The sequence below is a fragment of the Orcinus orca genome, chromosome 10, assembly GCF_937001465.1.
Source record: "Orcinus orca chromosome 10, mOrcOrc1.1, whole genome shotgun sequence".
In the NCBI taxonomy this organism is placed as follows: Eukaryota; Metazoa; Chordata; class Mammalia; order Artiodactyla; family Delphinidae; genus Orcinus; species Orcinus orca.
Window position 1 is genome coordinate 5,426,361 of NC_064568.1, and position 23,883 is coordinate 5,450,243.

At 42.2% G+C, this 23,883-nt stretch overlaps 1 protein-coding gene and 1 long non-coding RNA gene across 9 annotated transcripts in view; one reads left to right on the top strand and one right to left on the bottom strand.

The window, feature by feature from the left end:
- LOC117203218 (uncharacterized) overlaps nt 1-23,883 on the bottom strand; it is a 360,640-nt gene that overhangs the window by 263,845 nt on the left and 72,912 nt on the right. The gene's annotated exons all lie outside the window — the stretch shown is intronic.
- Nucleotides 20,794-23,883, top strand: part of VGLL4 (vestigial like family member 4) — a 270,472-nt gene continuing 267,382 nt past the window's right edge. For 3 of the 8 annotated variants that reach the window (XM_049715550.1, XM_033437383.2, XM_004274843.3), the window contains exons 1-2: nt 20,794-21,168; nt 23,641-23,823. In XM_049715550.1, coding sequence (XP_049571507.1) covers nt 21,034-21,168; nt 23,641-23,823 — 318 coding nt within the window. In that variant the 5' untranslated portion in view covers nt 20,794-21,033. Of the gene's footprint in view, nt 21,169-21,916; nt 21,959-22,071; nt 22,202-23,640; nt 23,824-23,883 lie in introns of those variants that run through there. The other 5 variants (XM_049715545.1, XM_049715547.1, XM_049715546.1 and 2 more) reach the window with 5 other exon arrangements.

A 23,883-nucleotide genomic window follows, 5' to 3' on the forward strand; every position in this document is an offset into this window, starting at 1 on the left:
CCTACATGATTACAATTCTCTGCTAAGCCTTCGGCTTTTCTCTGCCTTCCCCTACCAGAGGCTTCTTATTTCATGATTTCCATATAAATGATTTCCTGGGAATTGTCATTCCCTACAGTGGTCAGCTGCTACAGAAATCGGATTGCCCAAATCTACAGTTAGGTTGAACAGAGGCGGTAAACGTACCCTTAGCTCTAAGGATGCAGGACTGAGCCAGTAGGCAGCCTCTGCACGTGCACCGTGTCATTCGCCCGACATACATGCATCCCTGGACCAGCCACGCAAGTGGGCTGCAAAGACCCTCGCATGTGTGCATGCTCTTCCCAGCGTCTCCACGGGAGCCCGTATGCACTCCAACAATTCCACCTTGAAAACTTTTTGCGAGAACTTATGTCGTATTTGTTGAGCTGCCTCAGTGTTCCCAAAAGCAATCCACCTTTGGGAGGACAAAAGGCAAAACAGCAGATGGGAGCATTTGGTTTCTGGATCATTCTCTTAGGCAAAGGCAGCCAAGACCGCAAACTTCTGAACTCTCCACCAGCTGCTTACCACTACAGGTTCCTGAGGGACGGCTGTGGAAATCTCAGCAGTACCCGCTCCTCGTTACCTTCTTTTCTCCTATTCTAATAAGCGTGGAACAGAAAGGACCTCTTTTCCCCCTTTTTTCCTGAAGCTCTCAGCAAGTGCTTCTCAAAGTCTCCTTGGTGAAGGACCACTTCCTCCAATCTGTCATGGACAGATAATTTTATAAAATACAATAAAAGTGAACTACTAGAAAAAAAGTAAGGAAAAAAATGCAAGTAAAAGCCTAAATGTTTTATTATTAGGTTCAATAAATTCAATAGATTTGATAAAATTACCCTGCCAAATTGCTACAAAGTTTTTTTGAACACTTACTCTCAATTTCAGTCCTTACCTTGTTGCTGACCAGTTTCAAACAGCCCACAGATCAGCCCTGGTCCTTGGTCTGTGATTGAATAGCACTTGTCAGACCCCTGAGGGGCAAATAGGTGGATAAGTGCCCTCAGTCTCCTATCCCACAACTACAGCAGACACTGCTAACTGATCACAACATTCGTTCTTGACTGCAATCCCAGACTCCTTCTCTTTCACCTACTCCCAAAATCAGACTGAGTGTGCAAAAGGAAAACTCTGCTATCCCTGGTTCTCTTTTTCCCGCCCCACGCTCTGATCCTGGATCATCTGACTCTGTGCAGAGCTGCTGTCCTGAGTCATCCACTCCACCCCTCTTTGCCACTCTCTCCAACATGGATAGGTCTTCCAAGGGGCCAGAGTTTGCCTGCAGAGGAGACAACCCAGCCCTGGATTCACTGAAAAGAAGAGAGAGAAGTGCAATCCTGAAATTTCAAGGAAAGAAAAATCTAAGGATGTTTTCCCTGCAACCAGTGCTTTTAATGATCTCTTTACACCCCCCTAGCAGTATGTACTAATCACATGCTTTGAATCTAGAGATGCCATCTGTGGAGCACCTGCAATGGATCAGACCTCATTTTAGGTGGTTATTTTTGCTGTCTCAATTCAAAACACCCGTATGAAATAGCCATTATTTTATCCCCATTTTAACAGAGGATGAAACTCAGAGAGAGAGTGACTGAGCAAAGTCACGGAGCTGTGAGTGATAGAGCTTGGAGTCAAAGGAGGTCTGTCTCACTCCAGGGTCTGTGTTTTGATTCACTTTATCTTCTCATCTCCATCCAGACCCAGTTTCGGAGTCGGGGAAGACAAGCTTGAGCTCCCTCTAGAGGTGACACTATGCAATCCACCGTCTTCTCCAGAAGCTACCACCAGGCAGGAGAGGCAGCACTTCCCCTCCCCACCCCTAGGCGGCAGTGGAGGGCAGACCAAGGCACAGCCCCAAACCCAGCGTTTTATCTTAAAGACCATATATGAATGACAAACCCACAGCCAACATCGTCCTCAATGGCGAAAAACTGAAAGCATTTCCACTAAGATCAGGAACAAGACAAGGTTGCCCACTTTCACCACTCTTATTCAACATAGTTTTGGAAGTTTCAGCCACAGCAATCAGAGAAGAAAAGGAAATAAAAGGAATCCAAATTGGAAAAGAAGAAGTAAAACTGTCACTGTTTGCAGATGACATGATACTATACATAAAGAATCCTAAAGATGCTACCAGAAAACTACTAGAGCTAATCAATGAATTTGCTAAAGTAGCAGGATACAAAATTAATGCACAGAAATCTCTGGCATTCCTATACACTAATGATGAAAAGTCTGAAAGTGAAATCAAGAAAACACTCTCATTTACCATTGCAACAAAAAGAATAAAATATCTAGGAATAAACCTACCTAAGGAGACAAAAGACCTGTATGCAGAAAATTATAAAACACTGATGAAAGAAATTAAAGATGGTACAACTAGATGGAGAGATATACCATGTTCTTGGATTGGAAGAATCACCATTGTGAAAATGACTCTACTACCCAAAGCAATCTACAGATTCAATGCAATCCCTATCAAACTACCACTGGCATTTTTCACAGAACTAGAACAAAAAAGTTCACAATTTGTATGGAAACACAAAAGACCCTGAATAGCCAAAGCAATCTTGAGAACGAAAAACAGAGCTGGAGGAATCAGGCTCCCTGACTTCAGACTATACTACAAAGCTACAGTAATCAAGACAGTATGGTACTGGCACAAAAACAGAAAGATAGATCAACGGAACAGGATAGAAAGCCCAGAGATAAACCCACGCACATATGGTCACCTTATCTTTGATAAAGGAGGCAGGAATGTACAGTGGAGAAAGGACAGCCTCTTCAATAAGTGGTGCTGGGAAAACTGGACAGGTACATGTAAAAGTATGAGATTAGATCACTCCCTAACACCATACACAAAAATAAACTCAAAATGGATTAAAGACCTAAATGTAAGGCCAGAAACTATCAAATTCTTAGAGGAAAACATAGACAGAATACTCTATGACATAAATCACAGCAAGATCCTTTTTGACCCACCTCCTAGAGAAATGGAAACAAAAACAAAAATAAACAAATGGGACCTAATGAAACTTCAAAGCTTTTGCACAGCAAAGAAAACCATAAACAAGACCAAAAGACACCCCTCAGAATGGGAGAAAATATTTGCAAATGAAGCAACTGACAAAGGATTAATTTCCAAAATTTACAAGCAGCTCATGCAGCTCAATAACAGAAAAACAAACAACCCAATCCAAAAATGGGCAGAAGACCTATATAGACATTTCTCCAAAGAAGATATACAGACTGCCAACAAACACATGAAAGAATGCTCAACGTCATTAATCATTAGGGAAATGCAAATCAAAACTAAAATGAGATATCATCTCACACCAGTCAGAATGGCCATCATCAAAAAATCTAGAAACAATGAATGCTGGAGAGGGTGTGGAGAAAAGGGAACACTTCTGCACTGCTGGTGGGAATGTGAATTGGTACAGCCACTATGGAGAACAGTATGGAGGTTTCTTAAAAAACTACCAATAGAACTACCATATGACCCAGCAATCCCACTACTGGGCATATACCCTGAGAAAACCATAATTCAAAAAGAGTCATGTACCAAAATATTCATTGCAGCTCTATTTACAATAGCCCGGAGATGGAAACAACCTAAGTGCCCATCATCGGATGAATGGATAAAGAACATGTGGCACATATATACAATGGAATATTACTCAGCCATAAAAAGAAATGAAATTGAGCTGTTTGTAATGAGGTGGATAGACCTAGAGTCTGTCATACAGAGTGAAGTAAGTCAGAAAGAGAAAGACAAATACCGTATGCTAACACATATATATGGAATTTAAGGAAAAAAAATGTCATGAAGAACCTAGGGGTAAGACAGGAATAAAGACACAGACTTACTGGAGAACGGACTTGAGGATATGGGGAGGGGGAAGAGTGAGCTTGACAAGGCAAGAGAGAGGCATGGACATATATACACTACCAAATGTAAAATAGATAGCTAGTGGGAAGCAGCCGCATAGCACAGGGAGATCAGCTCGGTGCTTTGTGACCACCTAGAGGGGTGGGATAGGGAGGGTGGGAGGGAGGGAGACGCAAGAGGGAGGAGATATGGGAACATATGTATATGTATAACTGATTCACTTTGTTATACAGCAGAAACTAACACACCATTGTAAAGCAATTATACCCCAATAAAGATGTTAAAAAAAAGATGTGGCACATATATACAATGGAATATTACTCAGCCATAAAAAGAAACGAAATTGAGCTATTTGTAATGAGGTGGATGGACCTAGAGTCTGTCATACAGAGTGAAGTAAATCAGAAAGAGAAAGACAAATACCGTATGCTAACACATATATATGGAATTTAAGAAAAAAAAAGTCATGAAGAATCTAGGGGTAAGACAGGAATAAAGACACAGACCTACTAGAGAATGGACTTGAGGATATGGGGAGGGGGAAGAGTAAGCAGGGACAAAGTGAGAGAGCGGCATGGACATATATACACTACCAAATGTAAAATAGATAGCTAGTGGGAAGCAGCCGCATAGCACAGGGAGATCAGCTCGGTGCTTTGTGACCACCTAGAGGGGTGGGATAGGGAGGGTGGGAGGGAGGGAGACGCAAGAGGGAAGAGATATGGGAACATTTTATGTATAACTGATTCACTTTGTTATACAGCAGAAACTAACACACCATTGTAAAGCAATTATACTTCAATAAAGATGTTAAAAAAAAAAAAAAAAGCATCAGCTGGAGAATTCACCCATCTGGCCTCCTAGACAGCTGCGGAAATCAATAAAACCAAATAAGAAAATGGGGATAACAACTGCTACTATTTATTGAGCTCCATATGCTAAGCTCCGTGATAAGCATATATGTATTCCAAAATACATATATTCCAAAACTTCAAACGGCATTCCTTTGCCATTTCTTCACGAAGGAAAAATTTTCATACTTTGGGTGAGTGATTTTTCACCAGATCCTAAAGTCATTTGATATAGATGCAGTTGAATTAGGGGGGTGATGGAACCAAATAACGGCTTTTTTTGGATCCAAAATGAAATGATGACTACAGAGTAATATAATCAATTTCCTGTGGGTCTCAGGACCTAGCTCTTAAGACTGCTAGAGACGGGGCTCTGGAAGATTTTGAGTAGTGACAACCTTCCAAAAAAATATTTGTAGCCAGGGTGACTTCTTTTTCCCTTTTCAGAAAAAGCAACGTTTATTTGTTTTCTGAATCGCAAAGGCCATTTATCTATACTGTAGAAAGTAGAAAATAGAAAAGATGAAAAACAAAAACATAAATTATTTGTAATGTCCTGTTATCGTTTAGTTGTTTCCGATTTTGTTGCTATTAAAATTATGATGCAATAAATTCTCCTATTCGTCTACTTTTTGCACACCTCTGATTATTTCCTTCATACAAATTTTTAGACGTAGAATCTCTGGATCAAAGAGTGTGTATATTTTTAAAACTTTCGAAATTCATCGCCAAGTTGGTAAGTGAAAATGTTATCTTATTTTAAGATGAATGTTTTAATTATTAGTAAGATGGAATTTTTAACAGGTTTATTTGTATTTGTTTTTATGTGTGGCCCATTTGTAACTTTGGCTTATTTTCATATTGAAGTATTTAGCTTTTCCTTTTTTCTTTTTTGTAAGGAATGCTTATCCAGTGAGGAGACAACCCTTTGCGTCTCTTGTTGCTTTCCCTAATTTGTCACTTGATTTTCAATCTTTAATGATTTTTTAGCATCATGGTTTTTATTTCATGTAGTCAAATACATATTGATAGATCTTTTTCTATGTGTTATCTGTCTTTGCTAGTATACTTTAAAAGCCTTTTCCTAAATGGAGGTAAATATTCATTAAGGAGATTGCTTTGCAGGGAGCAGTATGGTTTGGGATGTGTAAACACTGGTATATTGTCTTTAAAGTCTTGGTGCTTTATAGTCACACTTCTTAATATATTCATTCAATCATGTTTCTCAACCAACATCAGATGAATACCTCTATTTTCCAGGCTCTGTGCCCATAGTTGGGTCATATATTTTCACAGATCATGAAAATATTTTCACGGATCTCCTGACCTCACTCTACTTTGGCTGAAGCCAAACTTGGCAACCCATGAGGCACAGGAAGAAAAAAAGCAGGGTCGCTCTCCTCATCTCCTGTCCTTGACCTCAGTATGTCCCTTAGATTCCGTGCTTCTTGGAGTTCTAGTTTAGGTCTTCTTTTCCTCTCACATGTTACAAGGTCCCTGGATGATCACCTCCAATGACTGTGGGGTCACCCTCCTGAACATCAGGATATATGTTACCTTCATCAACACCTGTGGGTCCCACAGGCACCTCAAACTCAACTCATCATCTTACCCACAATCCTCACTCGCCTGTTCAGCTCAGTAATGCCCCACTGTCTACTCAAAGTTCAGGCCAGCAACCTGGGCTCACCCTTCATTCCTAGCCTCTCTATTGCCTCTGTTTTCTAACCAATCACCAAATTCTGACAATTCTACCTCCTGTCCTATTTCATCTCCACTCCCTTCTTTCCAAACCCATTACCATGACCTTATGCTGGGCCCCCGCATCTTGCACCTGCATGACGTTTCAGCCTCCTAACTAAACTCCACGCTTCCCGTCTGGTCCCCTTCCAACGCATCTTCCACACGGCAACCACAATGATTATTCTAAAGAGCAGCTCCGACCACATGACATGCCTCCTTCAACTGGTTCTCCCTGGCCTCAGGATAAAGTCCATGCTCCTTAGCTGGCCCTACAAAACCCACTGTGATGTGGCCCCTGCCTGACCTCTCTAAACTCATCTGCCGTATTCCTTGCCCTCCGCCCTTCCTTATTCAGACTGCATAGACTACTCACAGATCCCTGAATGTACCAAACTTTTTGTTGCCTCTAGCACTCTTCACATGCTGTTCACTCTGCTTGGACCTTTTCCTCCCGCATCTTCACCTGGCTAACTCCCATTTTTCCACAGGGCTCAGTTTAGATATCCCTTTCTCCAAGAAGCCTTATGTGAAATCCACCTCCATGTCCAGTGACTTACATACCCCTCCTCTCTGCTCCCACAGTCTCCCTCCCTACTTGCCTTAAATACAGTACCACAATGGCCTGTTTACTGGTTTGCCTTCCTCTGTAGACTGTGGCATAGCTGCATGGGTTATACATTTACACAACTCACAAGAAACAATGATGTAGAGAGCGGCCCCTGAAGTTATGCAGCATCTGGCAGTCCTACCTGTGACCCCTTGAGGAGGACTCTTTCTGTTCACTCTCGTATAACACGTGCTCGGAAAATAATTGTTGAGTTGATGGATGGAGAGATGGATGATGAATGGGTTGATGGACAGATAGGTAGATACAGAGCTTCCTCCTTGGTCTCCATGTCTGCTGGCCAGTGAAAGTCCACATCTTTATCCTTGTCGTCTCCCATCTGCTCTGCTCACCTCTAGCTTCCAAGCAAAACCTTATTTATGGGGTTTAGTCCTTATATTACTTAAAATCAAGACTCATTGCTCTTTACTTGCCACCCCAACTCCTAAGAGTCTCCTGAAGGTTTAATCAGGAGTGACTAATGACCTAGGGTTATGTGGGTTTTTGTCTTTGACATTATGAAAAGTTAACTAGCCTGTCTGCTGTGTTTCCTAAGGCATAGAAGATTTAAAGAGAAAACAACTCAAATCCTCCTTCCTCCTCCACCCCTTTTCCCACTGTTTAAAGAGAAATTTCCTTTGGAAAATTACAGAGTTGATTTTTTTCCTGCATCCTAAGGAAGGAAAAAAAAAACTTTGTGAGAATTATAACCAAGGGATGTGCCTAGGAAACATTTGAAGATATACTGTGCAGATACACCAAATGAAATAAGCCATACTCAAAAGGCCAAATCCTATATAATTCCATTTATATGACATTCTTGCAATGGCAAAATTGTAAGTTCAGAAAACAGATTAGTAGTTGCCGGGAGTTGAGGGGCTGGGGAATTTGGGGGTTGGGGGGGATAGAACTGTTCCGTATCTTGATTGTGTTGGTGATTATACAACTGTATACATTTGTCAAAACTTGCAGAACTGTACACTAGACAGGATGAATTTTACTGTAAGTAAATTATACTTTAATTTTTAAAAATGAAAAAGGTTGTAACATCCAGAGACCATTAACAGCCATGTAAACGTGAAGAATGCAGAAGGCAATGTATGGTAAATTCAGTTCTGTTCATTTCCATTCAGTCTCTACCTCTGGAAATCCACGGAGAATGTCATTTTTTCTCACCCTTTACTCGCCCCGTTTTCTCAAACAAAAACAGACTTAGGTTTGAAACTCACTTTGCTACTTCCCAGTAGATGAATCCTGGACAAATCACTCAACCTCACTGAGTCTCGTTTTGGGGTTTCCTTATCTTTAGAACAGGAAAAATCATATCCACCTTTGAGGGGGTTTCTGTGAGTGCAAAAAACAGATGATGTAAATTCAGGCAGGTACAGTGTCCTGGGAAAACCTGTAGGATAGGTAAAGTGCCGTTGCATCCATCCATCCATCCATCCATTCATCCATCCATCCATCCTCTACTGATCACTTAGGGATCAAGGAGAAAAAGGACCAGTGAATTCACTTTGTTAAGGGTCTACTGGTACTGTAGACCAAACACTTTCATTTAAAATTTCTCATTTAATCCTCCCAATCTCATGATGAGACTCAGATTCAGAATATCAGGCTGCATCCCCAGGAAAAGGACTCAAAAGAATGCAAATTTTTCTGAGTCCACCCACTCCTTCCCCAGCTGTCAGAAATTCTGTTTTTCAAATGCCATCTCCTCTGGCCCTCACAACAACAACCCTACAAGGCACACAATCTCATCCCATCTTTTAGCTGTGGAAACTGAGGAGCTGTCCCTTGCCCAAGAACACATGAGGCTAGTGAGTGACTTTCTTCTACAGCTCCCGTCCAGCTCTTGTCGCTGCTAACTGGTCCTGGTCATGTTGCCAAGCATGGCAGCCACCCTCTTTTGCCAGGAGAACACCTGGGCTGTGTGTGATGCAGTGCACAGCCAGGGCACATAGGAAGAGAGGCTGTCACTGCCCTGAAGGGTGGGAGACACTTGGGAGTGAAAACCACCCTGACAGGTAAACAGTTTTCATAGTATGTGAGCTTTTCCATTATTCAGAGTGTGACCCTGTACCTATTACTTCCACCTTTGGAATCCCCATGGCCTCCTCTGTTAAATGAGATTATATCATGCATACCTGTCAGAGTGTGATGGAGATTTAATGAGATACATATGTGAAATCACCTGACACGGAGATGGTCCATAGTAGATGCTCAATAAAATGTAGCATTTCTCTCCCTTCCTTTTCAGAGTCCCTGCCCTCCCAAAGCTCAATCCACCTGTGAGCAAGTAGTGATATTTATGGCTCGTTTATGCACAGTGGTGGAGGGGAACTCAAATCAGCAGCACCTGTTAATCTGATTAGACTGGAACGGAATCATCTTAGCTCCTGCCCCCATTCAGGCCACAGGCTTGGAAGAAGAAATCTAAGGAGGCAAGTTTATGGAGTTACACATGCATGTTGGGCATTCAGCTCAAGGCCTCTACCCTCCATGTGAGAAGGATCAGGAGTGTCCTTCCTTAGATGCGGAAAGGGGAGTAGCTGCCATAGTTACCATGTGCCCTGGACAACGCAGCTGGATGGGACCCAGCCAAGTCTTGGGACCGAGGTGGGCATTACTCCCGCAGGACCCTGCTGGGTGCTGTTGAAGGAGGCCTTCACTCCTCACCAGCAAGACAGCAGAGCCCTTAAAACAGAGGCTGGGTAGCCCCAGGGCTCCTGCTGGCAGGTGAGGGCCAGCATTTACGTAGGTAGAAGCTGGGTGGTGGGCAGAGCCTGGCTCAGCGCCTCTCCATGGGGTCCTTTCAGGCGCACACCCACCTCCCCACCTCCTCATGCCCTGTCTGTCTGTCTCCTCCTCTCTAGCACAGAGAGTCATTCTGTAGTTCTGAGGACAAGAGGTCTTAAATTTTTCTCTCAAATGTGTTGAATATGCCCTGAGTTCTTTTCATTCTCTTGAAAGTCTAGGCTTTGGGGACTCAAAATCCAGGAGCTCAGAACGCTCTTTCCTCTGCCAACGTATCCCCTCCCTGGGATGATCTGTCCCGGAATAACCTAACCCCCCCCCGAAAGTGATTAGCAGTAAATGCGTCACCAGGAAATTTGTTGCAGGTACAAGTTCTGGGGCCTCACCCCTGACGTACAAGTGGGAATCTCGGGGTGGGGGGTGGGTACCGCTCAGTAATCTGCTGGAACATCCCTCTAGGCTTTGCTGACACTAGATACAGTTTGAAAAGTACTGCTTAGCTGATGGCTCAGTGCCGAGGTGAAGTGTGTTGGGAAGGGGTCAAGGAGGAAATAAAAATACTGAGAGGAACCAAAGCAGTTATTATTTTAAATACATTCTCCTCTTATCATGATGGCTAATAATTGTATTTGTAACGACTAACACACTTGACTGCTTACAGCGTACCAAGCTCCAAAGCAAGCGCCTGACCTGCGTTGCTCACAACATCCCTGTGAGGTAGGCACGCTTGTAATTCCTGTTTTCCAGATAAGGAAACTGAGGCTTAGAGAGACGATTAGGAATTTGCCTTTGGCTATATAGGAAGTAGTGGGGTCAACATTGGGATCTTGTGTGTGTGGGTGAACAAAATGAATGAAGGAGATCGAAAGGTACAGACTTCCGGATATAAGATGAATAAGTCCTAGAGCTGTAACGTACAGCATGGTGACTAGAGTTCATAATACTGTGTATTATATTTGAAAGCTGCTAAGACAGTAGATCTTAATGGTCCTCATCACAAGGAACAAGGAACAAAACTGTGTAACTTTGTGTGGGGATGGATGTCGACTAAATTTATTCGGGTAATCATTTTGCAATATATACATATATGAAATGATTATGTCATACACCTAAAACTAATGTAATGTTATATATCAATTAGATTGCAATAAAAAAGATGAGGATCATGTAAATATTCAAGAGCTCCATTTGAGCCCTAACTTAAAAATATCAGATTACAGAACAGTCACTAGTACGGAAAGTAGCATTACAGATGACTTTTATTTTCTTCTTTCTAATTTTCTATATTTTCCACATCTCCCCATGAACATGTGTTGCTTTTTAATCAGAAAAAGCGTTGCTCTTTAAAAAAAAAAAAACAACTTGTACACTATGGTCCCTTATTGGTAAAAGAAAACCTATAAGACATATAATTATATATAAATGCACATATATACTTACATAAATAGATATATTGATAGTTATTTATTCATAAAAGACTGGAAGTCTCGCATAAAATGTCAGCAGTGATTATCTCTGTGTGGTAGGTACTAAATGGTTGTAATTTTCTTCTATTCGCTGCTCAGTACTGTTGTATAATAAACATAAATTACTTTTGTAAATGGAAAGAAAAATATCTTAAAAAGTCAAAAGGCTTTTTTTTTTTTTGGCGCTTTGGGTCTTCATTGCTGCCCGTGGGCTTTTTCTAGCTGCGGCGAGCGGGGGCTATTCTTCATCACAGTGCACGGGCTTCTCACTGCGGTGGCTTCTCTTGCTGTGGAGCACGGGCTCTAGGCGCGCGGGCTTCAGTAGTTGTGGCACATGGGCTCAGTAGTTGTGGCTTGCAGACTCTAGAGCGCAGCCTCAGTAGTTGTGACGCACGGGCTTAGTTGCTCCGCGGCATGTGGGATCTTCCCGGACCAGGGCTTGAACCCATGTCCCCTGCATTGGCAGGCGGATTCTTAACCACAGCACCACCAGGGAAGCCCTACTCTCTGTTTTTATGAGCTTGGCTTTTTTAGATTCCACATACAAGTGATATCATACAGTATTTGTCTTTCTCTGTTTGACTTATCTCACTTAGCGTAATGTCCTCAAAGTCCATCTGTGTCGTTGCAAATGGCAGGATTTTCCTTTTTCCATTGTGTGTGATATATATTAACAGCATCATCTTTATCCATTCATCTGTTGACAGGCACTTAAGCTGTTTTCATATCTTGGCTATTGTGAATACAGCTGCAATAAACATGGCAGTGCATCTGTATCTTCAATATCCTGTTTTAATTTTCTTTGGTGTATATCCAGAAGTGGAATGGCTGGATCCTTACTAGCAGACCTTGTTTCTGTCCAGGGGATTTACTTCTCCCCCAGGGAAGGGGGAAGCTGATACCACGCTCAGCTCTAGGAGACCATGTAGGAGATGAGACAATCCACCTTCCAGTGATTGGTTCAGGTACCCAGGCTCAAGCCAATCAGTGCATGCTGTTCTCTCATCAACTGTTATTGGTCCAGGGGTGGGCATGTGACCCAGTCAGGCTGAAAGGAATAAGGAGGGTAGAGAGAGTTTTGATCTGTCCCACCAGAGGTGGAATGAGGAAGCATGCTGGTTCAGTTGATAACCAGCAACCATCTTGAAACCAAGAAGCCAAGCTAGAGGAGCCTAGAACCTAGAGGAGAAGAGAAAAATGGAACGAGAGCCCTGTCCTATACCTGAAGCCTACTTAACCCCTGAATTTATTTTAAGCTACTTTGTATCCAGACCTGTTATGTGTAGAGAAAGAAGCCAAATGGTTGCACCTCTTAAAGCATAAGGGTGGGAGCAGAAGTTGTTTGTTTGCTAATCCTGTGTCCATCCTCTTACCCCAAGGGTTCTACAGATAAAGAAACGGAGTTACACTTAATAAATGCAGTTTGTGATAGAAGTTATTTCAAGTTTCCACAGGGTGTGGCTGTAGTACATTATAAATTTTAATTTTTACATTTTGTATTTTATAGTACATTTTAATTCTATTTTTTTTCTCTGTTATAAGACCCAGGGTCCAGCCAGTGCTTGGCACACACACACACTCATAAAATATGTGTTGAATGAATACATCACAAGAAACTCATAAAAATGGGTCCTTAGTGGTGAGAGGGTTGGGAAGTTATTTAACCATTGTAAACACAGAAACGTTGTATGCTTTAGGTTAAATAAGACAGTGTACCTACAATGCCTAGCACAGGATCTGGTGCCTAGTAAATAAATGAAAACTGACGTTAAGATTATTGGAGTCAACTAAGCCAGTCCATCTTGAAGGTTCCTTTTAAATTTAATTATGTTGTTGTTCTAGGACATACAGTATAGTGACTAAGAATGTAGCCTTCATTCATAATTTTCTAAAACCAGAAACGAATCCAAATTCCATCAGCAGGGCAATGGATAAACAAATTGTGGTATAGCCATATATCAGGATACTACTCAGCAATAAAAAGGAACAAAATACTCATACATACACCACATGGATGAATCTCAAAAGTATTAATGTTAAATGAAAGAAGCAAGAGACAAAAAACTACATTCCGTGTGATTCTGTTTTTTAGCATGATGGAACATTCTCAAAAAGACAAAACTATGGAGACAGAAACCATGTCAGTCATTGCCAAGAGCTGGGGATACGAGCAGGAAATTAACTAGAAAGGAGCACGGTGGAGCTTTTTGGAGTGATGGAAATATTCTATATATTATTTGCAGTGGTGGTTAAACAATCATATATTTATCACAATTCATTGAACAGTACACCCCAAAAAAAGTGACTTTTACTATAATTGTATCATACCTCAATAAACCTGGCTTTAAAAACAAAAAGTAACATGCAGACTGTATAGACTGAATTCACACAGACTTGGTTTCAAATCCTGTCTTCATCACTTTCTGTGTAACATCAAAGATGTTTCCTTAATCTCTTGGGGCCTAAGTTCACCACCTAAATAATATCAGAGGAGATTTTGCTCTGGGTAAGATGGATTAGACACATTCTACCGTCTTTCACCCACTGAATACAGCTGTAAAACCTAGGCATGATGCTTGGCACAGATATTTGAGGTCTCTGAAAAGTAAATACTAGCAGTCAAATTAGGAAAGGAGACTAGAATTCGAAGTACCACTAAACTGAAATATAACTTTTTTTTTTAACTCCAGTATCTCCCAGGCTGGTCTCAGTATAGCCTCAGCCTGCAAGTGGACATCCACGTGGACAGAGAGAAGTCCTCTAGTTATGGTTCTGGGAGCAGGATAAGAGAGTCCTGGTGTTCAGAGAAAGTGAGGGAAATCTCCTGGGGATTTTATCTTCTTTTTTTTTTTTTTCTTTTCTTTTCTCAGCTCCTGTGTACTCATCCCCAAGCAATTGCACGGCAGTGGCAGTGATGTCATTGGCAAAAGGGACTCACAGGTGCCTAAAACTCTGAGAGGGGAAAATTCCTCTCTGATTATAGCAGAAGTGGTCCCAAAGAGGTGGGGCAAACTTGTTTATTTTTCTCTTTCTTGATCCCAGGTGTGGGCAGTAGAACAGGATAAATAAATCCCCAGCTTTCTGTTTAAGGGCCAGAAAATATTTAAGGTGTTAAAAGAAAGAAACTACAAAAGAAAACTGAATAAACAGAGAGACTGACATACCATGTTAATGGATCAGAAGATCCAACAGAATAAAGAAGTCAATTCTTCCCATATTGATCTATAGATTTAACACAATCCCAGTAAAAATCCCAGTGGGATTTTTGAAGAAGAAAAAAAAAAAAAAGACAAGCTGATTCTAAAATATAGGGAAAGGCAAAGGAACTAGACTACAAACCAATTTTGAAAAAGAAGAATAAAATTGAAGAAAACACACTATCCAATTTTATTTTATTATTTTATTTTATTTTATTTTTTTGGCCGTGCTGCGCAGCATTCAGGATCTTAGTTCCCCGATCAGGCATCAAATCCATGCCCCCTGCAGTGAAAGCACATCCAGAGAAGTCCCCAGTTTTAAAATATTGTAAATCTCCATTAATCAAGACAACTTTTTAGTGGTACTAGAGAAGGAACAGACATACAGATCAATGGAACAGAAAAGAGTGTCCAGAAATACACATAAAATATAACCAATTGATTTTTCACAAAAGTGCAAAGGCAACTCAGTGGAGAAATGACAATCTTTTCAACAATCGGTGCTGGGCAAATTATATATCCATCTTTTTCAGATTCTTTTCCATTATAGGTTATTACAAGATATTGAATATAGTTCCCTGCACTATACAGTAGTTTCTTGTTGTTTGTCTATCTTATCTATAGCAGTGTGTGTCTTTTAATCCCAAATTCCTAATTTATCCCTCCTCCTTTCCCCTTCGGTAACCATTAAGTTTGTTTTCTATGTCAGTGAGTCTATTTCTGTTTTGTAAATAAGTTCATTTGTATCATTTTTTAAGATTCCACATATAAGCAATATCATATGGTATTTGTGTTTCTCTGTCTGACTCATTTCACTTAGTATGATCATCTCTAGGTCCATCCATGTTGCTGCACATGCCATTATTTCATTCTTTTTTATGGCTGAGTAGTATTCCATTGTATATATATATCACATCTTCTTTATCCATTCATCTGTCAATGGACATTTAGGTTGCTTCCATGTCTTGACTACACAGTGCATACTAATATATTAATGCTCTGAGAAATCCCACAGCAAAGAAGTCTATTTATCTCTACTTAATCTGATTTCCCAAACTTAGGTGACTATGGAATTTTTTTTCAAATAACTCCAAATAATAATTCAATGAAACCCACTTTGAGACATGCAGCTCTATGCCAAATCCAGATTGCAGACTTTGGTGGCTAGAGATAGACTAGTTATACAGTAATGAATTCTTTCTTCTCTGACTGGATTCTTTGCCAATTCAATTTCTCCCAAAATTCAGGGCCAGTTTTACAAAGAGATAAAGTAGACAGTTGCTGACTTGCTTGAAATTCAGGGACAGTATATGATGATGATGATGATAATAATAATGGCAAATGCATACATAGTATTCACTACATGTCAAGTGTTCTTCTAAGCACTTTATGTATGTTAACGAGTTTACTCATTGTGACAACCCAGTGAAGTAAGCACTACTATTATCCCCATTTTATACATGTGAAAACTGAGGCACTGAGCTACTTGCCCAAGGTCACGCAGATAATATGTGGCTGAGCTAGGATTCAAACCAGGCAGTCTGGATCCAGGGTCCATACTCTTGACCACTGTATTATACTACCTCTCAGATGAGACACCTGTTCTGTTCCCTGAAATTCTACTATTATTCATTCATTTCTTTAGTACTGTAAGAGTGTGATCTTCCAGAACTTCATTGGAAAACACAGTGCCAAGAAGCTTTCCCAGAATCCTTGAAGAGCTGTCTTACCACAGGTATGGTACAGACCATCTCTGTATTTCACTGTAATTGGTTTGTATACATGTCTATGACATTCTCAATTGCAGAAATTTTGTTTCAGGCACTGTGCTAGGTACTAAAGGATAGAAATATGAATAAGATATGGCCCCTGACCTTGGAGAGTCCCCAAGCCTTTTATAACTGTTCTTGATGGACACATTTCGTATTAAAGACCAGGGCTGGAGAGCTATAAGCAAAGGGTTACATGTGGGCATGGAGGACAGAACAGTTACTTCTGATTAGAAGGGGGTGATATTTGAACTGAGGAAGAGGAAGATTTCAATGGGAGAATGAATGAATGAATGAATCCCTTGGGAAAATAAACGGTTTGTGTTATTTTTATGGTACAAGAGGAAAAGAATTAGATTTGGCACTCTGTTGGGACTTCAAGCAAATGACTTCATTATTCTACACTTCAATTTATCCATCTGTAAAATTGGACTAGTAAACACTAATTTCCCAGGGATTGTTTTAAGAATTAAATAAAACCATGTCTGGAAAAGTTCTCTGTGCGAAATGCTAAGTGCCACGAAGATACTAGGTATTCTTACGCTTCTTAATTCCTCTTGTACATGGTCTCTTCAGAATCCAACACGACGGAGAACATTTACTGAGAGCTTGCTCTGTGGCAGGCACTTTCTGGATACTATTTCATTGGCTGTCCCAACGATGCTAAAAGGTAGGTATTATTTGCATGACCATCCTACAAATGAGGAAAAGAAGGCATAGAGATCTTCAGCTGTCTTGCTCAAGGTCACACAGCTATTAACTCCTGGGGCCCTGATTCAAACTCAGGTGGTCTCTCAGCGCCCCGATGAGAGACTAAAAATGTATTAAAGATGCTCTCAATCTGGCCCAGTTTTGACACATCCGTCAGCTGAGAATGGACAGATGTGGCAGGTGACCCACCTCTGATGAGACAGATCAAGACTTTTCTCCTTTACGTCCGTTAGCAGGTCAACTGAAAATTTGGTTAATTGTAAGGATCACAGTACCTGAAGTTTCTTTTCCCAAACACTTTATGCCTTTTACTTAAACACTGATTAGAAGAAAAACTGAGGCATAAAAGTTTCAGAGATTTCATAGGGTTTTTTAGAAAATGGAATAGGTGAACATTCTCTTGGTGAAACCTAGCCTGACTTGGTCATTGTTAAGGAGCACAAAGCCAACAGCGGGATAAATCAGGAAAATGAGATCCAACGTGCAGTCAAGTGGCATTTATCTATATTTTAAAATGGCTCCTAATGCTTTTATTTCATTGGTTATGAGAGTTCCCATAGAACCCTAAAGCGATTATATAGAACACTGGAGCTTCTTAATAGCTTCTAACTTAGCAAGGCACGGTAATTTAAAAGGAAGTGGATGAGCTGCTAGGAGCAGGGAGAATTCTGATGAAGAATACAAATGTGTTCTTGCTACATTGCTTCTGCCTCATTCTGGGGAGAGGCGAAATGCACACAGGAACGTGATGGAACTTTCCAGTTGGTGCTTTTGCATTATCAGGAAGGAAAGTGTTTATGGAAACGAAAATTACTGATAATTACGTGTGAAAGCCTGCAAGGGAAAAAAACGGAGAAACGTTGCAGAATCTTTATTTATATCCAGGGCTGAACTCCACTGGTGGGAGTGGAAATTGGTACAATTTTTTGGAGGGGACTTTAGCAATGTCCTGACACTTTGACCCAGCAAGTCCCCTTCTAGGAATCTCCTTTTTAGCAATACTTCCATATATTCCAAAGCTCTATGTAAAAGGATGTTCACTGTAGCATTGTTTGCAGGTACAAAAAAATGGCAATAATCTATATCTATCAACATGAAAATGTTTAAACAAAGGATGGCATATCCATATTTTAGAAACTTTTGCTAATAAATGGAATGAGATAGATCTACATATTCTGATATGGAAAGGTGTCTGTGATATTTTAAATGAAAAAAAGCAAATTCCAAAAGAGTATCTATCATGTGCTTCCATTTTAAAATGCTTTTAATGTTAATATATTCATAGAAAATTATGTTGAGGAATATGTACCACAGATTACCAGTGGCGATCTCTGGGGGATGGTATCCAGATTTTTGTAATGTTTACATTTTTATGAGTATGGATTACTTTTGCGAAGAGAGGGGGAAATAAAATAAGCTGAATTATTTCCTCAAGGGAGGAAAGAAAGAAAAAGAAAAGAAGTATGCCTGCAGAGATTTATTCACTATCTTTAGGTGAAAGGTGTCAGTGTAATTCCACGGTGAGTGCATCTCAGATTCTGGCCATCTGGGCAAGGGTAGTGTTTAGTCAGAATGAACCAAAATGCCTGTGTTCCCAGAAGGAGACTGAGCCGTACTGTGTCTCCCTTCTGCCGTCCTCTTTCTGGCCTTGTGGTGGCCATGGCAGCTGCTCCTCAACCTTGGTTGATGGAGTAAAACCAGCTGGTTTCCCATTCCCTTCCCTTGCCTCACAAGGTGCCCACTTTATTTCTTTTTCTTTTTTTTTTCTTTCTTTTTTTTTTTTTTGCGGTACGGGGGCCTCTCACTGCTGTGGCCTCTCCCGTCGCGGAGCACAGGCTCCGGACGCACAGGCTCAGCGGCCATGGCTCACGGGCCCAGCCGCTCCGCGACACGTGGGATATTCCCGGACCGGGACACGAACCCGCGTCCCCTGCATCGGCAGGCGGACTCTCAGCCACTGAGCCACCAGGGAAGCCCACAAGCTGCCGACTTTAGAAGGCTCTGAAACAAGGTGGTAAAGAGCTCGGCCTTTGGAGCTCAGAAGCCCTGGGTTCAAATCCTGACTTCGCCACGCTCCTAACTGTGGGACTGGGGAAATCTGCTTCTCCTCTTAGGTGGTCTGTTTCCTCTTGTGAAAGATGATAGTCTAAGAGAACCTGCCTCAGGGGTCTTTGGAATGAAGAGAATAGATGAGTATAGAGAATGCTTGGAATAGAAAATAAACAATTGTCACCTATTATTATTGTCCTATCGATCGATCGATCCTTCCTTGGTAGAATCTCCCATTTGTCTTCTGCTTGATAATCTCCTACCCATCCTTTAAGGCCTGGCTCAAATGCCATCACTGCAAAATCTCCTCTGGTCTCTCCCTGCACATCCAGAACTGATTGACGCTCCCTCATCATAGGTCCTGCAGGGCACTGGGTACCCAGCTTCACCACCACATGTTATATTCTGGGTTTGCTTGTCTGTTTCCTCCATAGACCCTGAGTGCCTGTAAAGCTTCATTCCTAGTCATCTTGACTTACCTCAGAGTTTGAATTCCAATAATCATTTTTCAAATTGAATTAATCCCATCCCTGCCTCTATCACCCCAGGCCAGGCAAGTTAATTCACAATGAAACTATGGTAACAGCTTCCTAACTGGTCTCCCTGCCTCTCTTTCCCCACTCTGATCCAGGCTAACGTTTGAGCCTGACAAGTCCCTGCTCAAAACCCTTCAACGACCGAGTGGAGTCGTAGGACATGGAGCCAGATTCTTCATTCCAGTTTTGCCACAAGCTGATGTGATCCCAAGCACGTTGCTTTCTCTAACGCTTAGCTGCTTCATCTGTAAAATGAAGGCAATCACATCCTCCCACAAGGCAGTAGAGGGAACTCAGTGAAAAATGCATGTGAGTGCATCACCGTTACCCAAATTTAGCTATTACTACTTCTGTTATTGTTGAGAGGACATGAGCATCAGGGAAGAAGGGAAGAGTATCTGAAAAGTCTCTGTCTGGGGACTCAAACTACATCCTGAATGGCCCTGTGACCTGGAGCAAGTTTCTCTAGTTATACACAAAGAGGTGAGCTCTTCACCTGGGGTCCCGTTTCCACCAGAAACTGCATTTAATGTGCCCTTTTGTGAGCCCAGTCCACAAAACGAAAGGGCAAATACTCCTCCCCATGCTTAAAATTAAATACAAATATCAGAGAACCTTGGTGCAGGCTTTTTGTTGTTGTTGTTGTTTTTGCTTTTACCATTTATGGAACGCTTTAATACCCATTATCGGATCTGAAAAGGGCTTCAATGGCAAGAAGGCACAGCAAACTCTTACCAGTAATAATCTCTGGATGGTGGGATTGGGGGTGATTTTAATCTTATTTGTGTTTTCCTAAACCTTCAAAATCTTCTGCAGTTTTCGAGCTGCATAGAGACATGGTTACACACGTTGCGAATGCAGTAAATGCTACTGAATTGTAAAGCATACAATTTTAGGTTATATGAATTTCAACTCATCAGAAAGATGATGGGAAGCTGCAATACTACATGCATGATTTCCTAGTCACTTATTAAAATGTGGTTTGAGGCGAGACCAAAAGAGAACTTTTAAGGTTCAAAAGCAGTTCAATCAGCTGTTACATTCCCCCACTCATGTTCAGGTCACTGTCCCAGGCTGCCAGCCTGCAGTGCGGTCCTCCGACCACCAGGGATCTCTGCGAAGGCCTCGCGTCCCCGCTCGCGAGCGAGCGCCTGCTCTTACTCTTGCGCCTTCGGAGCACGTGTGCGTGCAGGAGGCGTGGCCCAGGGTGGGCGCTAGACAGGCCAGGCAGACGGCTACCCGGTTGTCTGTTGGGTTCGTACCAGCCTCGTGTCTGACTGGTCTGCAGCCCCGAATCCTTGCCGGGTCTTCCACTCCCCGCCCCCGGCTCCAGCCTTCTCCCGTCTGGGCCGGTCCCCGGCTTCCATCTCCCACCCTCAGCGGGTACTCGTTCCCCGCCTGCTGCCCTCCACGGGTCCCTGTCAGAGCCTCGGCCCCATGGCTCTGCAGGCTTTGCAGAGCTCGGGGGTGGCCTTTCGCAAGATCCTATGTCATTTCCCCGAGGAGTTGAGCCTGGCTTTCGCCTACGGCTCGGGGGTGTACCGCCAGGCGGGGCCCAGCTCAGACCAGAAGGTGAGCCCGGGTCGGCCCCACGCCGGGAATGTTCTCACGAGTTCCCTTTGCCTTCGGTCCCTCCAGAGCCGTAGAGCTACCTGTTTGCTCTGCGCACTCCACGTATCAACTGGCAAAGTACAAGCCGTACAAAAGTGCTCCTAGTAGAACGACAGCGTCAGCTGAGTTTTGAAGGATACGTAGGAGTCAGCTTAGGTCTAGAGCGGGAGGTGCAATCATGCGGAGGGAAGAGCTGATGCGGGGACAAGATGGAAGAAAGGAAGAGAAATATTTGCCAGGAGCTAGTTCAGTGCTCCCAGCCTCGGCCGAACATTGGAGTTTTCTGGGAAGCTTAAAAAAATACTGATATCTGGGTTCCAACTGCGGAGATTGAGATTTAATTGGTCTGAGATGAGCCTGGGCTTCAGGAATTTTAAAAACTTCCCAGGTGATTCTACCACGCAGCCAAGCTTGAGAATCACGTCTCCGGTTGTAGGAGAAAATACAAAATGATTCTCCTGACTTTGGGAAGCTGACGGAGTGATTGTAGGGTCAGGGCATGTGCAGTGACGTTAACTGACCGCAGAAGTTAGTGATGAGCAGTATAATTGCCCCTGCTCAGGACATGTAACAGGAGTCTGTTTAAGGCTACGCATTGTTCTCTTCAGAGTTGGCTGGGCACAACAGTAGTGAGGGTACAGTTTTCCTTGTGATTGCAGTTTTTGTTTTTTTTTTCTTCTGCAAATGGAAAACAACCTTTGCTTCCAAGGTGGCGGCAAGATTCAAGACATAGCAGACAAGTGGCAGGCAGGTATTTTCCATTTAAATGAGGCTTTTAATTGACTTTGATACAGCTTTTGAGCTCTTGCTGAGTTAATGTAAAAGGAGCGGGAGTCTAGATGGAGGTGTTTTCTGTCTGTACAGCTCGTGTTCTGGACTGGGTTTCTTTAATAAATGAAGGAAATGGTAGTGTGCAGTTTGCAATAGGGCCTCGTGGATCTGGACACCTGGCTGTAATCTGTCTTTCAGTTAACCTTCGTCTCTTCGCTTCCTGGTGAGACCGTCTGTACTGTTGCTTGGATTTCCTGTTTCCCACCTATACTAGTATTTAAGTAATAGTTTTCTTTAAATTGAGAGCATATGAGAAATTACAGATTTGGGGCATATAGGTTGGGCAACCTAATTGTAGTTTGCAATAGGCTAGTTATTTTTTTGTAACATAAATTAACATAAATTTTTTAAAAAAACGTGTCCACCCCAAATCTTAAGTATCACCGCTGGTTTGTGGATCACACTGTGGGAAACTCAGAACAGGCCTTGGCCTCCTGATTCTCTAGCCGCCTCTTCATTTTCCTGTGTAGATTTTCCTTTGAGCAGACCTGGAATTCCCTCCAAGAAAAGGTCCTTCATTTTCCCTCACCCTCATTCCCTACAAGTTAACAAGTAAACTCCAGCACCTAAGTCTCTCCCAGATGAGCCCCTGCCCTCAGTGCCTTAGTGGCAGTTAGCCTCGTGTGGTGTTCCATCCTTTAGTCTCTCCTCCTCCCTTTCTACTGCAGGAACATTAGCATGGTAACCAGCCTCCCTCTCTGGTCCCATCTCCCGCCACTCCCCTGCCTGCGTCGCATTCCAGTCCTACCAGCTCTCATCTCCACAAGAGTGTTTTCCTCTAACAGTACTCCCTCCCTTCCTCAGGCCTCCTAGTACTTCACCAAGCCTGCTGAACTCTGGCACATTCTTTTAAGACTCAGACTTATCAGAGTCTGGAAGAATATAAACCTGTAGGAAAATTCCTCCTTCTTCTCTGACCCCACTCTGAGTGAAGTTAGTGCATTTTGTGTTCTCCTACCAAGTTTTTGCTAGCAACCTGTCTATTCTCCCCAGGAGACTTTGAGGTCTTTACCTCTATCCCAGGACCTATCAGAGCTCATCGTAGGTGCTCAGTGAGGGGTTGGCAAATGGGTGAGAGTTAAAATAACTTATTTCCCTTTACATAACACTTTATAGAGCTTGTCCATATGGTGTTATTTGATCTGGGAGAAACGTAGAGCACGTTTAACTAGATTTAGATGAAAGACAGTGTGGCCAAGTGGTCCAGCACAGAATTTGGGACCAGATTATGTCTGTCACTCAGTAGCCATGTGTCCTTGGGCAAGGAACTTACTCTGTGCCTTGGTTTTCCTTTCCTATAAAAATGGGATAATGACAGTACCTACCTTGTAGGATTGTTTTGAGGCTAAAAAGAGTTACTATATGTATAATATATAAAGTGTTTAAAAGAGGTCTGGAACATCACTTCAATAAGTGTTACTGTTATTATGTGAGTTGACAAAAACGAAGCTCAGATTGGTTCCAGAGACTTGCTTAAGTTTCTGATGACAGCGCTGGGTCTGCTGTTAATCACAGCAGCATAGAGTCCTAGAGCTTTCCATTCTGCCTAGGTGCCTTTCTAGGAATTAAAACTAAAATTATTCTCTTTTCTTCACCTCCCAGAACGCCATGCTGGACTTCGTGTTCACAGTCGATGACCCTGTTGCATGGCATTCAAAAAACCTGAAGAAAAACTGGAACCATTACTCGTTCCTAAAAGTTTTGGGGCCCAGGTTTATCACCACTGTCCAGAATAACTACGGCGCCGGGGTTTACTACAACCCATTGATCATGTGTGATGGGAGGGTAAGTGACTGCGGGCCTTTGTCTTAACTTGGGTGGTTATTAACCTTTGTTAATAGAATA